This window comes from Sus scrofa, chromosome 12, assembly GCF_000003025.6.
Source record: "Sus scrofa isolate TJ Tabasco breed Duroc chromosome 12, Sscrofa11.1, whole genome shotgun sequence".
NCBI lineage: Eukaryota > Metazoa > Chordata > Mammalia > Artiodactyla > Suidae > Sus > Sus scrofa.
The window spans coordinates 58,879,030-58,897,607 of NC_010454.4; the positions used below are offsets into that span (position 1 = coordinate 58,879,030).

General features: G+C 49.9%; 3 protein-coding genes across 16 annotated transcripts in view; all 3 read right to left on the minus strand.

Moving 5' to 3' along the window:
- CDRT4 (CMT1A duplicated region transcript 4) overlaps positions 1-2,582 on the minus strand; it is a 65,276-nt gene extending 62,694 nt beyond the window's left edge. The window contains exon 1 of the mRNA XM_013980267.2: positions 1,171-2,582. The gene's annotated coding sequence lies outside the window, so the exon portion shown is untranslated. The remainder of the gene's footprint in view (positions 1-1,170) is intronic.
- Positions 169-15,011, minus strand: TVP23B (trans-golgi network vesicle protein 23 homolog B). 3 transcript variants are annotated; one of them, XM_021066126.1, is made up of 7 exons: positions 14,867-14,982; positions 12,739-12,821; positions 11,446-11,590; positions 9,291-9,380; positions 7,448-7,579; positions 5,202-5,330; positions 169-4,395 (listed from the first exon to the last, which is right to left on the minus strand). In XM_021066126.1, exons 3-7 carry the CDS (start codon positions 11,491-11,493, stop codon positions 4,369-4,371), a joined length of 426 nt encoding a protein of 141 aa, XP_020921785.1. In that variant the 5' UTR covers positions 11,494-11,590; positions 12,739-12,821; positions 14,867-14,982; the 3' UTR covers positions 169-4,368. The 3 variants fall into 3 exon arrangements, with proteins under 3 accessions (XP_020921785.1, XP_005654038.1, NP_001268761.1); XM_005653981.3 differs by lacking the exon at positions 14,867-14,982 and adding an exon at positions 13,137-14,725; NM_001281832.1 differs by having other exon boundaries at positions 3,236-4,395; positions 14,977-15,011.
- CDRT1 (CMT1A duplicated region transcript 1) overlaps positions 17,155-18,578 on the minus strand; it is a 28,341-nt gene continuing 26,917 nt past the window's right edge. For 7 of the 12 annotated variants that reach the window (XM_021067903.1, XM_021067901.1, XM_021067906.1 and 4 more), the window contains one exon: positions 17,155-18,344. In XM_021067903.1, coding sequence (XP_020923562.1) covers positions 17,524-18,344 — 821 coding nt within the window. In that variant the 3' untranslated portion in view covers positions 17,155-17,523. The remainder of the gene's footprint in view (positions 18,345-18,578) is intronic. The other 5 variants (XM_021067904.1, XM_021067902.1, XM_021067908.1 and 2 more) reach the window with 2 other exon arrangements.

Sequence of the window (18,578 nt, forward strand, 5' to 3'; positions counted from 1 at the left end):
TGGGCAGGTTACATACGAGTTCACATTTTTTCTTGGCTTTAAATGACTTCAGAAAATGATTAATCTTGCTCTTTTCCCTTTAGAATGACAATATCAAGGTTTCAAGGAATGCTTCCTGCTTCTCACAAGAACTGGATACTATTTCAACATTTTTTTTTTTTGCTTTTCAGGGCCGCACCTGAGGCATACTGAGGTTCCCAGGTTAGGGGTCCAATTGGAGCTACAGCTGCCGGCCTACACCACAGCCATAGCAACCTCAGATCCAAACCACATCTTTGACCTACACCACAGCTCACGGCAACGCCGGATCCTTAACCCATTGAGCGAGGCCAGGGATCGAACCCACAACCTCATGGTTCTTGGTCGGACTCGTTTCTGCTGTGCCATAACGGGAACTCCTCTACTTTATTTTTATTTGAAAAATGTATTTGACATATGACTTGAAGAGCGTGTTCTTCAAAACCAGGCAGACTTTGGTTTCGCTTTCCTCGCAGTGGTTTGCAAACAGTGGCTCAGGGTTCCTTGGAAATTGGTAGAGCTGAGTGGGTGATTCCAGAGCCGCCAACCCTGCTTCCTCTAGAGCGGCTCTGCTTTGCTCATTGCAGATACTCAGCTCTGACTCCCTAGAGGAAAGAGTCCCACCAGTCTGAGCTTCACTGCACCATGCAGAGTTAGCACAGCTGAACTTGACCTGCAAACATACTCACTTGGGCTTTAAAGGTTTTCTTCTTTTTTCCCTTTAAAATGTAATTAACAAGCATTAAAAGATCAGATTTCATCTAAACATTCGGATTTTCCATTCCTCTAGAAAAACTGAAAACCCTAGCAACAGAGGGACCACATTCCTGGGTGGCAACAAATGGCTGGAAATGAGAAGTTCTGTCCCTTTGGCTGGAGGCGCACACTCCAAGTTGAACTTTCACCTGTCTGCTCTGATGAGAACTGGCACCCCTGCACTTAACAGACAAAAATCCAATCCAACTTCTTTCCTTGCAAAATGAAAAGGCACAAAGCAGTGGAGAAATTACTGAATTAGGACTTAAAAATTTTCTGAGCATTATTTGTCAGTTGTGCACCCAAATTCATCAGAATGGGCTATTCCAATGTGACATGTTATGAGAACAAATGGACCAGAACAGCAAGTGGCTTCACACGCCAAGCGTTTCTCACCTGCGTCGCACGTCCAACGGGAGCTGGTGGGAGCTCTGCTCTACAAGCCGCTGTCTCAAGCACCACTGGCTGCCACAAAAGTAAAGAAAGACGCAGGGATCTCCCATCAGTTGCACTTTCCACACTCAAGAGTGACACAGCTCACCTCCACTGTCACATAGGCCATAGCTGACCACATGGCTTCAGGTGAGCAGGGAGCTGGTGGGGGGCACAGGAGACCAGGGGTGGGTGGGGGAACATCGCTGGCTCCAGGCTTGCAGCTTGCAGTAAACCATCTCTCATCTCCGTCCTGGTCACACACCTGTAACACGAGGTTACCTGTGGTCTCTCCTCCCTCTCAAGGTTAATGGGGAGAAGCAAACAAGGTGATACATATGACAGAACTTTGGAAGAGCTCTAGAGAGTTCTACAAATTCAAAGGATCAGAGTACCTACAGCATGGGCGGACTGCATGTGCCATCACCTCAACACACACACACCTTTCAAAGGTGTGGACCTAACAGGTATGCTGGGGGCTCCTTTCATGGCACCATTCAGCCAGTTCACCTGTGCTCCAGGCTCATCAGGGAAAATACCACTTGCTACCCTTGGTCTCTTTCAAGCAGTTTTTCCATCTTGATGAAAGAATGAAAGTGTGTGCGGCAGATTCTACTTTCCACAGATGGCTGCTACATCCCCTCCCTCTGAACTCAGGGGGAGCTTGGTGACTGCTTCAACCGAGACTAAGGGACAAGCGACACTGTGATTCCCGAGACCAGGCATAACACCACCGCGCTCTGCCCTGGCTCCCCAGGGAAGCCTGTCTCAAGACACAGCTGCCAGGCCGCAAAGGCTCAGATGGGCCTCAAGAGACCACCAGATGTCACAAACGCAGCTGTTCCAACCAGCAACCTGGGAGAGCTGGCTCACAGCCACCATCAACCTCCAGACCCATAAAGATGCCCCCAGATGTTCACTGCCCCTGGGCCAGCGTGCAGAACCCAGCCTTCAAGTCCTTCACCTGAGCCCGACCCTGTAGCAGAGAAAAGCTGTCCCCACTGGCTCCACCCAAATTCCGGACCATGGCTTGTGTAAGCATAATAAAATGGGGTGAATTTTTGAGTAGCAATAGCATCTGGAACAGCTGGATATATTAGCACCTATCACACCAGCTTCATTACTTCACAGGGAAAAGGGTACATATGTATGCGCTGAACTACTACATCTCAAATACCATGCCAAGGGAAACAACTACGAAGGATGCCCAAAATACACTGTATTGACAGGAACTCAGGCTGTAGCAACAGAAAAAACAAAGTTACACTTAAGACAGAAACCTATTTCTCACTTAAAACTGGAGACAGGCAGTGTGGGCTCTTCCCCGGCCTCACGCACGTCTGCCTCACGCCTCTGCTGTCCACAAACGGGGCCTCCACCCCAAGGTCCGAGACGGCTGTTCCAGCGCCATCGCTTCCGTCTACATCCCAGCCAGCAGCGGGGAAGACAGGGGCCAGGCGTGCCTTCCTTCTAAGAAGGCTTCCCGGAAGGGTATCCAAGGCGAGGCAAGGAAATCTGGGGAAAACGGTCTTTAGGGCCACATCCTGGGGAATAAGCAGGGAACGAGGAGGGAAATGGATACTAGGGGATAAACAGCAGGTCCTGCCACGTGCACCTTCTAAAATGCAATTCATACCTGGCTTCGCACTGCAGCCGCAAGTAACAAGTTACCTCAAGAAGGGAACCACGGTGCCCCATTACTCTCAACGCCACAGACTGACGGCAGGGGTTCCAGGTTAAATGAAAATGAAAATATCTTTCCCCCACACCCACTTTCTGCACCGGATGAATATAAATAAGGTGGGAAACAAACACTTACCCAATTAGCAACTTAGCAAACCCATGAAAGGAAAGGACATTTAGAGACCAAAGTCTCCCTACAATCGTCATACATCCTAATGGGTCTTTCTGTACTGAGCTTCCTTCCGTGAGTCACTCAATAACCTGAAGCCTCGTTTCATCACCTATAAACCGGCATCACACAAAACAGGTTTGTTGGGAGGATCAAATGAGATTACGAGTGTCCAAGTGCTTTGTAAACAGAGTTTTATACAAATATAAAGTTATGCACCTTCAAAGCCATCACTCCAATAAAGACACTTATTCAATTAAACAAAACATCTTCAAAAATTTATAACAATGTATAAATACAGTCACAAAATAATCTGTTGATTAAAACAAAGTTTACAGTACCTACAACGGAATTTACAGATGCCTACAAGAGTTTGCAGACTGTTACATATATTGCTTTAAGAAATACCCATTAATACAAATGCACTGATTTACAATATCTCCGTTATAGCAAGAAAAAAAAAATAGATAAGATAAAATGTCTTTTAGGCATTTATAATGCCAAGTATTTTAAATGATTATTCTCACTGTGACATAAGAATAATACTCTTTTAGTGGTAAAAGAGTTCATTAGGCCAAGGACCACCGAAGAGCTTCTGGGGTGTTCCAAAGTAAAATCGGCTACCTATCCAAAAAATAAATACAACAGCAGCAATCCCCAGGTATCCCTTAAGAATAAACTACGAAAATTCCTTTTATATTAATTGGGCCTTAAGTACACAACTCATTACAAATAAAAAATAAAAATTTAAAAAGTAGTTAACACCAACAGCCCAAATTTGGTTTTTAACTGCCTACGATGTGAATACCTAGATTAAGAAGTTTCATCATGACGTATATATTAATGTAAAATAAACAATTATTTCTAGCTTATCTATAAGCCAAAGGGCCCACTCTTACCATGGAAGAAAAAACCTTCTGAAAATAATGTCTAGAAATAGCAGGTAAACACACACAGTTCTGAGACAGACTAAGAACACCCTCTGTGATCTACAGACCACAGCCGAAGGTCTCCATTCCACACAGACAGGAGCACAACCACTGTGTTAACCTAAGACGCAGGGCCCTAGGTGACCACCTGTGCGCGGGTGCAAACCATGACCCCAACGCCGACAGTGTTTCCAGCCACGCCACACCTTCAAGCCCCAAATGCTAAAAGGAAGTAAAAACTTAATATGAAGACTACTTTTTTTTTTGAAAGAAAATTTTCTAATGGAAAAACAAACCCAACACTCCTCCTTGCAATATGCACTGAGTTCGAAAGGCTCAGCTGTTCCCAATGTGAAGGACAGGCAGGCTCCCTCCGTCTCCTCAGGATGTCTGATCGTCTCCTGTGGTCTGCAAGAGAGAGAGAACTTAACACCAGGGCCATTTCCCGTAACACACCAGTGTCCGAACCACTTGCGGACCTGTAAACACACAACTCAGGAGGCCCGGCCCCAGATCAACTAAAGAAGGATCTCGGGGGCGGGACCCCGCCGTCTGTGTCTTCGCCTCCAGGCGGTTCTGACGCGTGCCCAAGGCTGAGAACCCGTAATGGTCTGAACCATGACCTGCCCGGCCTACTGCACGAACACCAACACGAGGTGTCCTGCACACAAAGACCCATCAATTTCCCCAAGAGGTTTCACCTATCAGTGCCTGCGAATACCACCTATCCCACTGACGACCCCGACTTACGCCCGCACATCACAGAACTCGAGCAAAACCTGTAGGTTCTTCTAAAACAGTCTGAGTACTTGCAAACAACTTTTAATGATACGGTCTTACTACGCGTCTAACTTGTTCTTACCATACATAAACCCTGAAACCATACAAATACATTCTTCAAAGCTGTTCATTTAGGGCCACCAGAAATGATGAAGAGCAACTAAACTTTAAATAATTTTTTAAAAATAAGTTACTATCAATCCCTCTGGTTTTAAAATAATTTCAAGACACTGACAATACATTTCTAGAATGTTCTAAAAGCCTCCAAAGAGAAATTAAAATAACTTTGGCATCTCATATTTAAATAAATATGTCCCTTGAAAAAACTTTTTAAAAAGTATTTCATAGAAATTAAGCTCTACAAGAGTTGGAAATCATCATTGCATTAGTCACTGACCACATCAAAATTACTCTCGCATCCAGAAAACACTTACTTGTCTTAGAAACTGCTTCCCAAGGTAGGACGTGGCCATGCTGGTTAAATTCTTCCTGCTGCCCACTTTGCACCTGATGTAGCCATACAGGTTGGCACCTTGCAGCACCACACCCATGATGACCACCGCCTGGGACAGGGGAACAGCCCACCGTTACAGGCTTAATACTGCCCCAATACCGCCCACACCCTCCCCGGGGAAGGAGAAGGAAAAGGAGACTCTGGGAAGGGGGCCGTGGCCCCGAGACTCCCTCCGCCCAGAGCACACCCTCCAAATGCGCTGCACCACCCAGCCAGCACCCATGAACACATGCTCTGTGCCAGCCCTGGGGGGGACAGTGGAGAACCATTCCCTCTCTAGGATATGCCACGGTTTGTGAGTAAAGACACTGAAAAAACAATAAATGAGAGACTCAGAAAGGCTCAAAGGTCAACTATTTCCCTAAGAACTCCCAAAGAATGGTCAAGACAAAGATGAGGTTCAACACAATGAGAGCACAGTGCTCGATGCTAACGCGCATGTGACAACTGGCTTCTGAGAAAGCAACCAGGGCCTCGAGGCAGCAACCAAGAGGCACTTGCCTTCTGAGATAGAGACGAGGGGGATGGAGGAGGGGGAGCCCTAGAAAGAAATGCACTTCAGCAGAGCTGTCTCTCCCTTGAGCCCACAACCCCACAGGTGACCCCACTAAGACCATTACAGACTGACAATAAGGGGAGTTCCCACTGCGGCTCAGTGATAACGAACCTGACACAGGTTCTCATAGACAAGACCAAAAAAAAAAAAAAAAGAGAGATTGAGAATAAGAAACTCAAGCTTACTCTTTCAATACTATGAAAGAAAAGTTAATTAGGACAAAATGAAGAGATCCCAGGACTTTTCTGTAAACGCTAGACAAATATTTTAGCCTTGCAGGCTATATGGTTCTATTACAATTACTCAACTCTGCCATTCTAGTCCCAAAGCAGCCACAGAAACTGCTTCCCAATCTGTAGACAAACAGCCAAGGCTGGGTTTCTTTTTTTTTTTTTTTGGTCTTTTTAGCGCCGCACCCCCAGCATATGGAGGTTCCCAGGCTAGGGGTCCAGTCAGAGCTGTAGCCACCAGCCTACACAAGAGCCACAGCAATGTGGGATCTGAGCCACGTCTGTGACCTACACCACAGCTCACAGCCACACTGGATCCTTAACCCACTGAGGGAGGCTGGGGATCGAACCCTCGTCCTGGTGGACGCGGGTCGGGTTCATTAACCACTGAGTCACGACAGGAACTCCACTCAGGGCTGGGTTTCAATGCACATTTACAAACACAGGTGTCCAGCCAGACTGGACTGCAGGCCATAGTCTGCCAAGCCCTGTTCTAGAGTGACGACATGCACACACTCGCACGCAAACCCCGGAATGTGACTGTGTTTGCAGACAAGGTCTTAAAGGCGTAACTGAGGTAACATGAGGTCGGCAGGGTGGACCCTGATCCAGTGCGACTGGCGTCCTTACAAGGAGAGGGAAGGCTGCGTGAGGACACAGAAACAAGACGGCTGTCTACAAGCAGAGAGAGGGGCCCCCAGAACGGCGAGAAAATAAACTCCTGTTGTTTAAGCCATGCAGCCTGTGGCACTTTGTTATGGCAGCCCCAGCACAGCACTACAGCTGTACCAGGTCACTCGGCTTGCGAGCCGAAACACCCTCAGCTGGAGATGCGACCCCCGACCCCGTGCCCCGGGTAAGAGGTCTAACTGCCTTGAGGCCACCAGGCTGAGGAAGCCCCACTGGCCACGTGGGAAGACCACGGGGGAGGCCACGGGACCTCACAGGGAGGAGAAGCCTTTCCAGCCCCCAGCCACTGTCCAACGACAAAAGAGATCTTTCGAAGCCAGGACCTTCCAGACAAGCCCCTGAACCAGAGAAACGGGGAGAGATCACAAAACGACAACTGCAATAGATCCAGAACAAGCTACCAAGCAGTATCTCCAGAAAAGACTCAGCCAACAAACACGTCAGGAGGATACCGAACACCCTACAAATGACGTGTTGAATGACGTGACCACCGGCCGGGGTGGGCTAGGTCACAGCGCTGCGAGGCACCTGCAGCAGCACTCTGCTCTCTGGCACCTGGAGAAGGGCAGAGCTGGGTGACTCAACTTGGAAATACCCGAGATGGGTCCTACTGTGGACACAGGCGGCTGCCTGTGGCAATGAGCCATCGGCCACCTGCACGGTCGCCGGCGGCCCCACACTGACACTCACCAACCACTTCACTCTGAAGGAGAAGAGGGCGCTGAAGGCGAAGATCACCCACAGCACCGGACAGGCAACGAGTCCTAACCAGAAGATCCTGGACTCGGCCTCCGAAACAGTCCTCGTCTCTTGAGGGGAAGCCTGCAAAAGGAGATGAATAGGCAACGCTCGGTGCTATTTATCAGCAAAGCGTTTAAATTAATACAGACGGCCGAACTCCAAGTTAGAGCCCCACCCTAGCCTCCACCCCCTCAAACAAAACAGCAGACTGACCACGACTGTGAATTTTTTTCCTTTTATTTATTTACTTTTTTGTCTTTTTGGGGCTAGGGGTCGAATCGGAGCTGTAGCTGGTGGCCTACACCACAGCCATGGCAATGCGGGATCCTTAACCAACTAATCGAGGCCAGGGATGGAACCTGTGATACTAGTCAGGTTCATTACCACTGAGCCACAAAGGGAACTCCATGACTGTAACTTTTGGAACTGGTCTTTTTCTTTCTTTCTTTTTTTTTTTTTTTTTTTTAATCTTTTTAGGGCTGCACCTGTGGCATATGGAGGTTCCCAGGATAGGGGGGCGAATCGAAGCTGTAGCTGATGGCCTACACCATAGCCACAGCCACTCAGGACCCAAGCTGCATCTGCGACCCACACCACAGCTCACGACGACACCGGATCCTTAACACACTGAGCAAGGCCAGGGATCAAACCTGTGTCCTCATGGATGCTAGTCAGATTCATTTCTGCTGAGCCATGATGGGACCTTTGGAACTGGTCTTAATATGCTTTGTTTTAAATCAAGAATGCTCCATTTTCAGGGCAGAATGGACAGTCTGGGTGACCTCTAATAGGCTTCTAATCAGTTCTCCTCGCACTTACACTGATTATTCATAAGGAAGCTTCAAGCTGAGGATTCAGAAAATCAAGGCCACAGTCATCCCAGAGACTAAAAGGTCAAGTCCTGAGAAAGGAACGGTGCCAAGGGATTCTGGACAATGACCATAAAGTCTTAGCGATACCCAGGAACTGAATGGGCAGCGAGCTGTTCCCCAGGTGGGCTTTATAACATATGGAGGACTACGGACTTCTGAGACGTCCTAGCCTAGGCCCTTCCAAACAGAAGGAAAGCAATTCACTGACGCTGTCTGCAAGAATTCTGTCCTCTGCCTCCCAGGCCAACTTCCCAAAACAAGCAGATCAGGGTCCCCTAGAGCTCAGTCTTTTAGGGCTGCACCCGTGGCATATGGAGGTTCCCAGGGGAGGGGTTCATTTGGAGCTGTAGCCGCTGGCCTACGCCAGAGCCACAGCAATGCAGGATCTGAGCCGTGTCTGGGATCTATACCCCAGCTCACGACAACGAGATCCTTAACCCAGAGTGAGGCCAGGGATCGAACCGGTGTCCTCATGGATGCTCATCAGGTTCATTAACTGCTGAGCCACAATGGGAACTCCTCAATTCAGATTTTCTATCCAGCTGCCATCCTCCTTTCTCCTGCCCATGAATGGAGGAGGACCCTGGGGGCAAGAATAGGAGCTGCAGAGGCAGCTCTGCGAGGCCAGGCCACCCAAAGCTGAGGCCCTGGGAGGCGGCTTAGCACTCTGTGCAAACTGGGAGCCCAACCCTCTCCCAGATCCCTTCCCGGACTCGCCTTGTTTCCCATCTGAACCACACAGAACGATGCAGTAATTTTAGGAGGCCATCTGCTGTAGTGCTGCCAGGCCAAAGGACTTGGAGTAGTTCTTTACAAGGAGATTATGCCTGAGATACTTAAGAAATTCATCCTTAAACATTCAAGTGTCATCTGCACATAATTCACTGAAAGACTCTCAACCGAAAGCGAAGGCGGTTTACCTTCCTGGACTCAAACACCCAATGGCTTTTTCCATCTTCATCAATGTGGTTCCACCAGCGCAGGCCAACCATCAGCCTACCTGTGACGTTCTGGGAAAGAGTCACACACACATTTTAAAAACATGACTTAAAGACCTACATGACGTCACATCTCAGAGTAACATTTCACACACACACCATCACCAGCTTCCCCTCTGTGACGCCCAGCTGAGGACCCCCAGGTACCAGGCCTGGACAAGGGTCACGGCTACAGCAGGCCCGGCAGGGGCGGCGGTGATGGGTCAGCATCTCCATAAACGTCACCCTTCTTTTCCTCGTCAAGTCCTGTGCTTTCTCTGGTCCCCTAACATGTTCCTAACCCCCCTGCTCTTTAGCTACTGGGACCTACTTTTTCCTCTGTAGCCTGGCTAGCTACATGTATTTTCTAACTATGAATCTCTAAAAACGGTCGTTCAGACTGAAGGTTTTTGTCACCCCCCCAAATTCATGTTGAAAGTCTACCCCACCTCTCACAAGCGATGGTATCGGGAGGTGGGGCCTTAGGGAGACGACGGGGACCCCTGCGAATGGGATTAGCGCCCTCGCTAGAGCAGGAGAGCTTCTGCACTCTCTGCTCTCGGCCACATGAGAACACCGCGACAGGCCAGCAGTCTGGGACCAGAAGGGGGCCCGCACCGGAAGCGGGCCATGCTGGCGGCCAGATCTTGGATTTCCAGCCTCCAGAACATGGAAAATAAATTCCTGCCGTCTGTAAAGCACCCTGTCTCAGCCCAAACGGACTGTGATGATGGCTACGGCCCTGGCCTCCAGGCAGTGTGTCAAAGGCCCCAAGCGCCTTTCCTCTTATTAACGTGACAAATTACTCTGATAGCGTTCCTAAGGTAATGAAAGGAACACAGAGAGGAGAAAAGGAGGAGCCTTAAAGACCACACTTCCTTTTGTAGCAATGCTACCATTCAAAGGCTAAGTACAAGCGAAGAGCTGGCGAAGACAGAGGACAGCCGGAGGTCTATTTCTGTAGCGTTTTCAAGGAACAGCTCTTAAGAAGGTTCTCAAACCTCCCCATCTTCCCATTTCTCCAATCCTTTCTGCTCTTGTCATTACTGGTTTACTCTCCTGATTTCTCTCAAGCTTACTGGTTTTGAAGCCTTCAGTCTTTTTCCTCTGAATTCAGTTTCAGACAACATTCCAAAAGTCCGAGTACAGGTGATCACTAACACTGAGGTCAAATAACCTTATATTTACAGTTTTTACCTCCTTCTTAAGCCAAGATATGTAGCAGGATGGCTCTTGTTAAAAAAAATCCCATCTTTGGAGTTCCTGTCGTGGTGCAGTGGTTAACGAATCCGACTAGGAACCATGAGGTTGCAGGTTCGATCCCTGGCCTGGCTCAGTGGATTAAGGATCCGGCGTTGCCGTGAGCAGTGGTGTAGGTCGCAGACGTGGCTCGGATCCCGCATTGCTGTGGCTTTGGCGTAGGCCAGAGGCTACAGCTCTGATTAGACTCCTAGCCTGGGAACCTCCATATGCCACGGGAGAGGCCCTAGAAAAGACAAAAAGACCAAAAAAAAAAAAAAAAAATCCCAATTTTGACAGTCATTTTTAATGAGTTTCTAGTTTTTCTGTCCTGGACTAGAAAAACATTCCTGCTTTGGGGAATTTATTCAGATTTCCTTCATGGTGACAGTTAATCAACTTCTGTAAATAATCCACAGGAACTGAAGGAGAAGGTATTAAATAAATACCTCTAAATGCAACGCTGCCTTTGCATTGGCAGGTACTTCTTGAGTATTTGGGACAAACTCTCTGGGAGCCAGACATACCTGGCACAGCCAGAGGTGACCTTAAGTAAAACCAGTGGTATGGATCAGAAGCAGCATGTAGGGTCTGGAGCTGCTAGTCACGTGTTTATTTGTTTTACTTTAAAGCCGATGGAGGTTAACATAAAGCACAGACAAGTCAGTAGTTTAACAGCCCACGTGTGATCTGATACACCTGGTACATCGACGGAGATGAGGGTTGAGATAACAAAAAGATAAATTCACACCAATCCAAAAGGCTAAGTGTCACTTTTTTTTTTTGTTTTTTTACTGTTTATACATCATTCATCCCACCATATTAAATAGGATTGTAAAATAAAAACACTCAAACCTACCTTGACTGCCCAAAAGTCACATGACAACAATAAGATAATTGTCACCATACAGGCAATAAAGCTGCTGCTGAACAATTCACAGAGCAGATAGACTATAATTGCACTGACTCGAAAGAATAAATGGAAAAATGATGCCACGGGGTGTCTGAAAACCAAAACAGAATAAGAAATGCAATTACATTTTACGGCAGGTACCGCGGATGCAGATGAACACATTCCAGCCAAAGGAGACCCACGCGGAGTCTCGTCAAAACAAAAGGTGATGTGAGGAAGAAGCAAACTGCCCACCTCTCACTTCTCCTAAGTCCCACTATCGGACTAGGCCCTGTTGTCACAGAAAATACAGTACGTAAACACGACTTTAACACTTTACTGATTATAAACTTTCACTAGATGCATAACAAGAAACTTTACCAAGTTTGAAGAAATTGGGAAGCTGTACTCTTAGGACTGACTCTTATTCTCACCTGTCTAAAAATCATGCCTTAAGAATTTCTAGGCCCTCAGAGGACAAAGCAACCACCAGGTAGAGGTTTTTTTTTGTTTGTTTGTTTGTTTTTAACAGCTCCTTTGCGATAATCCACACGCCATACAACTCAGCTATTTAAAGCGTAATTCAATGGTTGTTGGCGTAGTCACAGAATGGTGCAACCATCACACTACGAATTAGGACTTTTTCATGATCCCAAAAAGAAACCTGAGGCCCGCGGGCAGTCACTCCCCATCTACTCCAGTCCCACCCTCCTCTGGACCCAGGCAACCACGAATGCACTTCTGGTGCCTACAGATTTGCCTCTTCTGGACATTTCACATAAATGAAATCATCTAACACATGGTCTTTTGCGACTGGCATCTCTCACACAGCATAATGTTTTTAAGGTTCAAGTAGAATTTGATTTCATTCAGCGAATTAAGAGAATTAAGTTTGGAATTGAAATCTGTTTGGCTTGCTGTTTTCATACTGAGTTGCCACAAAAAATGCAACTGTGAATTTTGCACAGTAAATCAAAATGTAATATATCTACAGAAACTAAATAATGGTGCTTTTGGTAAACAAAAGTCAGAATTAAAAACACCAATGTTCAAATAATTGGATTTGCCCATTTGAAAACTCAGTTTTGAGTAAAAGTCCTTGTTGGTTATTCCCGGAGAAAATGCGAGATGTCATCCTGTCTCAGACTGAAGAATGAACCAGCAATACACAGTATTCACCAGCTCGCCACACCCACTCTGCCCAGAACCTCCTCACTGGCTCCAGACACTTAATACAACTCCTGTAACTTGTCTTCATACCTGATTTTGGGTTTTTTCGGTCTGTTAGTTGTCTCCTCTTCCGCATCAAACAGGGAAACATCTTCGGTGTCATCATTACTGTCCTAACAGGAAAAGCAAGCATCCATGAAGTAAAATCGAATTCCCTGCTGCATGCAAGGCAGCATGCTACTACGCAAACTGCAAAACAACAGCAGGACGTGGTCACAGCCACCTGGAATCTGCAGCTCCCCCAGCCCCACCCAGATCTCCTGCCAAAATCCACATGGCAGCCCCAGCCCCCAGTGACCACTCATGATCTGCTCCCCCTCCTCACTCTGACGCCCCCTCCCGCTGGGCACTACAGCAGTACTGCTACCACCTGCTCTCTGAAAACACTCTGGACCCTCCCATCTTTCTACCTTTCATGTTTTCTTTACCTGAAAGCTCTTCCCTTTCCGGTCCCCTCTGTGGCTCACCATCAGGCAAACTCGATAAATCGTCTTTCCAATTTCTGCTCAAATGCTGACAAAGGTGAGGGACTTCCCCTGAAATCCCCAGTCATCCCATTTCCCACGTCCTCACAGCACCTGGACAAACGTCCACTCAGCCATCTGGGGATATTCTTACTGCAAGTCAACCTCTCCTACCTCCTTCTAGACGCCAAGCTACAGGAGGACAAGGTCTGTCACTGCTCTGAACTAGGTCCTAAGGTGTAGCAGAGTACCAGGCCGGGGCTACATACAACACGTGTGGAAGGCACGAGTGAACAAAGGAGCTATCACCTAGGAAACACAGCGATCACCACCGCCAGAAGTAATATAAATGCAAATGGGAGCAGCGGGAGGAAGAGGCTGTGGGGAGGCTTCCTGAAGGGGAGTCTACCTGCTGGGCCTCCAGCTGCCTCTGGTCCCTGACTGCAGGTGTCTTCAAAGGCACAGATGGGGGGGGGGGGAACACGACGACGACACTACACAGCATCAATGTGGGGAAAACCCAGTCAATGAAGGAGCAGAGGAGGAGGTGAAGCTCGAAAGGTAAAATGGATTCAGATCTATGAAACCAACGGCCTCCACCTTCTTGGCTACAGGCTGGAAAGCTCTGGGGCATCTCAAGCAAAAGAGGTCGGAAACCAGGGCCCCGTAGAGGGCTCAGCCTAAGACTGCAGCACAGACGTGTAACTGGCTAGGACAAAGGCAGGTGTGCTGGTTTCCTTCTCTCAGAGAAACAAGACGCGAGGCTTCAGCTGAGAGACGACAGGAAGGAATGCTGAAGGTTTGGGAGAGACCTTTTGGAGAGGAGCCTGAGTGGGAGCCACGGGGCTGTGGACGTGCGGCGGTGACCGCCTGGTGACACTAAGGGGTCACTTGAGGTGCCTGGTCACGAACTTAAGTCTGTCCGAGGGTACCGTGTGTGTTGCTCCAGCCTCCGCCAGCCTGGGCGCGGGGTCAGACCATCGCGGGGTTTTCTCCACTCGAGTCACCGGCTGGGAGTGGTCCTTCCCGACCCTAGATCCCAAGGTCGTCCTACTCTACTCTCCACCTCACCCTGTCTTTGCCATCACATCTGAAAACACCTTAGTTACGGACCTCGTCTCGTCTCCCCACCCCGACCCCTGGACAAGCCCCCATCTCCAGTTCAGGGCCGGAAACCGTCTGGATGGCTCACGGCCTCTCCCCGGGGTCTAGGGCAGCGCCTGGGCCACAGTCACCCCTAAATAAGAAAACATACCTAAGATACGCTAGGTTAAAGTGCACCACAAACAGTATTTTCCTAAAGAGGAAGAGAGCGGTCAACTACTCTCACCAGCCTCTGGTCGTCAACGTGAGGCCTGCGACTCACTCCGAGGGGCAGACGTGGTCACGGAAGAGGACCAACCCTCCGCCACCTCCCCAGCCGCTCCGACCGCTTCGGCGCGGATGCGAGGCCGGGGGTCTCGGCCCCAGGTCAGGGCGGCGGGGACACAGAGCGTCTCCCGGCTGCCGGGGAGCGAGCCCGCCCCCGCTCACGCCCGTCCCGCCCCGAGCTCCCGCAGCGGCCCGGACGCTCCGCTCGCGCCCCCGGCCCCGGTCCCGGCCCCCGCCGCCCACCCTGCTCCTCCTCGGGCTCGGGCAGCGGCCCGGACGCTCCGCTCGCGCCCCCGTCCCCGTTCCCGGCCCCCGCCGCCCACCCTGCTCCTCCTCGGGCTCGGGCAGCAGCCCGGACGCTCCGCTCGCGCCCCGGGACGCGCAGGCCCTGCCCCGCCGCCGTCGCCCTCTCAGCGCCCCCACAGCCCCCTACCTGCTGCAACATGGCGGCCCCGCGCCAGCCCACTTCCGGGAGCCACGTCAGCGCCGCAGCCGCGGGGCGGGGACCGGAACCGACGCGACGGGGTCACCGCGGGCCTGGAGGAGCCGGGGTAACAGCGGCAACCAGGCCCCATTTCCGCTTCCAGGACCTCATGGGAGGAGCAGGAGTGGGCGGGGCTACTCGGAGTGGGCGGGGCGGTAGAAAGTGGGCGGGGCGAGCAGCTATGACTCAGGCTGTGGCGTGGGCGGATCCAAGCAGGAGTGGAAGAGTAAAGGATGCTCCTTTTCTGGGAACGCTTCTTGGTCTGTCTCCAAGAGGTGTTGCTGCTACCTACGTCCGCCTGTGTGAATATCCTGAGGGCGGGGGTCCGGGACAGGGACTTGATTATTCCATAGTTTTCGTTTTGTTTGAATGTTTGACGACGACGTGTAATCGTGGTACAGTATTACTTTGCTACCTTAAATATTGGAAGCAACTGAAAACATAAATGTGCTCCTGGGAAGGAGTAAAAAGAACAAGGCAGGAGGACTGTAAACACGGAGGGTCTTATTAAGGGAGGGAAACTCCCTGGGAAACAGTAAGGGGAGAGAGGCTGAGAGCGTGGGCCCTGGAGTCGGAACCCCTGGGTGATCCCAGCTTCTCTCCACTTGCCAATTATCTACCCAACCTCTCTGTGCGTCCTTCCTTAGTGGTTAGGTGAGGATGATAATGGTATCCCTACAGGGTACGTTCCCGCTAGGTAGAAGGTGCTATTAATTAATGTTTTAGGATTAATGGTGCGAAGCTGCAGGTGAAGGACCTGAAAATCTGGGACTTTGCAGTCATCTTTGAAATAGCGATTATAACAATATCCTGTCTGCCCCGCCTACAGCAAACTGCTGTTGGAAGGCTCATGGAATAATGTGGAGAATCATGATTCCTTAATTAGGGGGATTCAAATCACAACGTTACATGGCTCTTTGCCAGTGCTACTTTAATCCTGATACTCTAACAATGGAGAAAAAGTTCTCGGAAGAGAGAAAGCTTGGCAAACAATGGTACTCCTGCACTTGGAGATGAAAGCAGAAGCTGTGCAAAGGGGGCCTGTGAGCAGGTCTGCCCATTCCTGGGTTTTGTGGCGCACTTAGCGTGTGGGTTGTGGGGTTGTGTGAGGTTGGTTCTTTGTTTTGTTCTGCATTGTTTGGTTTACATCCTTTGGCCATGCTGAGCCCTTTGGATGAGGCTCGAGCCCCTGTGCTGGGCTGCACTGCTCTAAATTACCTGCCTGGCCCCTGATAGCAACCTCAGCAGGTTTAAGTAGCAACTGGAACACACTTGATACTAATGTAGAAAGGATGGCTGTGCTTAATCCTCTCCAGAGGAGTTAGCCCTGGGAAGGAAGGATGCAACAAAACAGGATCCGAGCCCTGTCTGCGACCTACACCACAGCTCATGGCAATGCTGGATATTTACCCACTGAGCAAGGCCAGGGATGGAACCCACTTCCTTGTGGATACCAGTCGGGTTTGTTAACTGCTGAACCATGAAGGGAACTCCCCCCATTAGTTCATTTGCTAGAAGAAATAGCATTAAATTGGTAGCTATCAGTGGTATTAACTGTCCAAAAAACCAATTCCCCATCCCCATCAATGAACAGGGCTGGAGCTCCTGCTGTGGTGCAACAGGATTGGTGGTATCTTGGGAGCACTGGGATGTGGGTTCCATCCCCACCCTGGCACAGTGGGTTAAGATCTAGTGTTGCCACAGTTGTGGCTTGGGTCTCTCTCTCTCTTTTTTTTTTTTTTTTTTTTTTTTTGTCTTTTTTGCTATTTCTTGGGCCACTCCCGAGGCATTTGGAGGTCCCCAGGCTAGGGGTCGAATTGGAGCTGTAGCCGCTGGCCTACGCCAGAACCACAGCAACGCGGGATCCGAGCCGCGTCTGCAACCTACACCACAGCTCACAGCAACGCCAGATCATTAACCCACTGAGCAAGGGCAGGGACCAAACCCGTAACCTCATGGTTCCTAGTCGGATTCGTTAACCACAGCGCCACAACGGCAAGTCCTGGCTTGGGTCTCAATTGCAGATTGGATCTGATCCTTGGCCTGGGAGCTCCACATGCTGCAGGGTGGCCAAAAAAGAAAAAAAAAAGGTGGGGGGGAAGAAAATAAATAAATGGCTTCCCTGTGTCTCGTTGAATGATTTTTAGTGGGAATACAGATGCCAATCTCTCCCAGCCTCCCTCTGTTTTCTTTTTTTCTTTTTTTTCCCCCTTTTGGCTGCACCCACAGCATGTGGAAGTTCCCAGGCCAGGGACCTAACCCAAGACACAGCAGTGACAACACCAGATCCTTGACCCACTGAGCCACAAGGGAACTCCTCTGTCTGTTTTCTTACTTTGATAATATCAATTCTTTGGCTTATCAGAAGATTGTCAAGAGTCTCTCTGTCGATTGCTGGGAAACAGTGAAAAAACCGACCAAACCTACAGCGAGCAGACACCAGCATGCGCTTGGTTTTCTGTTTACTGTAAGACACTGTAATTTCCCGAGGCTGGTTCAGATAAATATGTTCTGTCCCAGTTCAGGGGCTGCTGTTTTTCCTGGCTTCATGAAATCATCTATGGGCAGGCCTTTGATCTTCCGGATCCATGCGGCTCTGCTGGCTCTTTCTGGATCCACGCGGCCCGCGGGCTCCGCGGCCTGGTTCTCCTTCACCTTGGCCTGCTCGTACTCCTTCTCCTCCTTCACAGTCAAGAGCATGAACTCCGTGTTCATCCGAAAGGGGTCGAGGGCCGTGTGGAAGCGCGGCCGATCTTTCTTGGCAGCCTGGGCTGTGCCGCCCAGGGGTGGAGCCAGCATGCGGTTTGGTTTGATGACCTGGGGGCTGGTTAGGGGTCCAGAGCTGCGCACCGTCCCCTCGGTGGAGCTGGTTGCCCCGTCTTCACCCTTCGAGCTGCCCGAGAACCTGGGGCGGATAAGCACAGGCTGGGGTATGGTAGACTGGACCCTGGGACTCTGCAGAGACGTCTTCAGGTTGGGCTGAAGCTTCTGGACTTCGAGGGGGACGCTGGTTTGTCTCACGTCTGTGGGAGGGCTGCTGCGTCTCAACCGATCAACGGCATGCTGGACAGACTGGCCCTTCAAACTCAGGACCTTCCTCGGGTATGAAATGGAAGGTCCCCAGGCATCGAGGACCTGGGCTTGGGGCCTCCGGGGATAGGCACACTCCCCCGAGGTATGGGCTTTCTGCAGGGCGTGGACGGTCAGGAGGAGCTGGTCAGGAGACATGGCGATGTGCCAGGACTTTTTCTTTGGGCGACTCATCAAGTCTGCCCCAGTTCCCAGTTGTCCTTGTTTGGGTACTTTCTCTGCATCATCTGGTTTTCCAAAAAAAAAGACAAGACAAATCAGTGTTCTGCAAAACACAAAGTACCTGTGCACGAACATTCGATCGGCTGTAACTGCCGTGCGATGAAGGTCTTCGGTTACCCGGCGGGCAGGCTGCCATCACGGGAGCAAAAAATCCTCTGTGAAACCAGAAACTAGAACATCGTCAGCACAAGTTTTTAACAAATGTGCTAGGACTTGTGTACAAATGTGTATCAACCTCT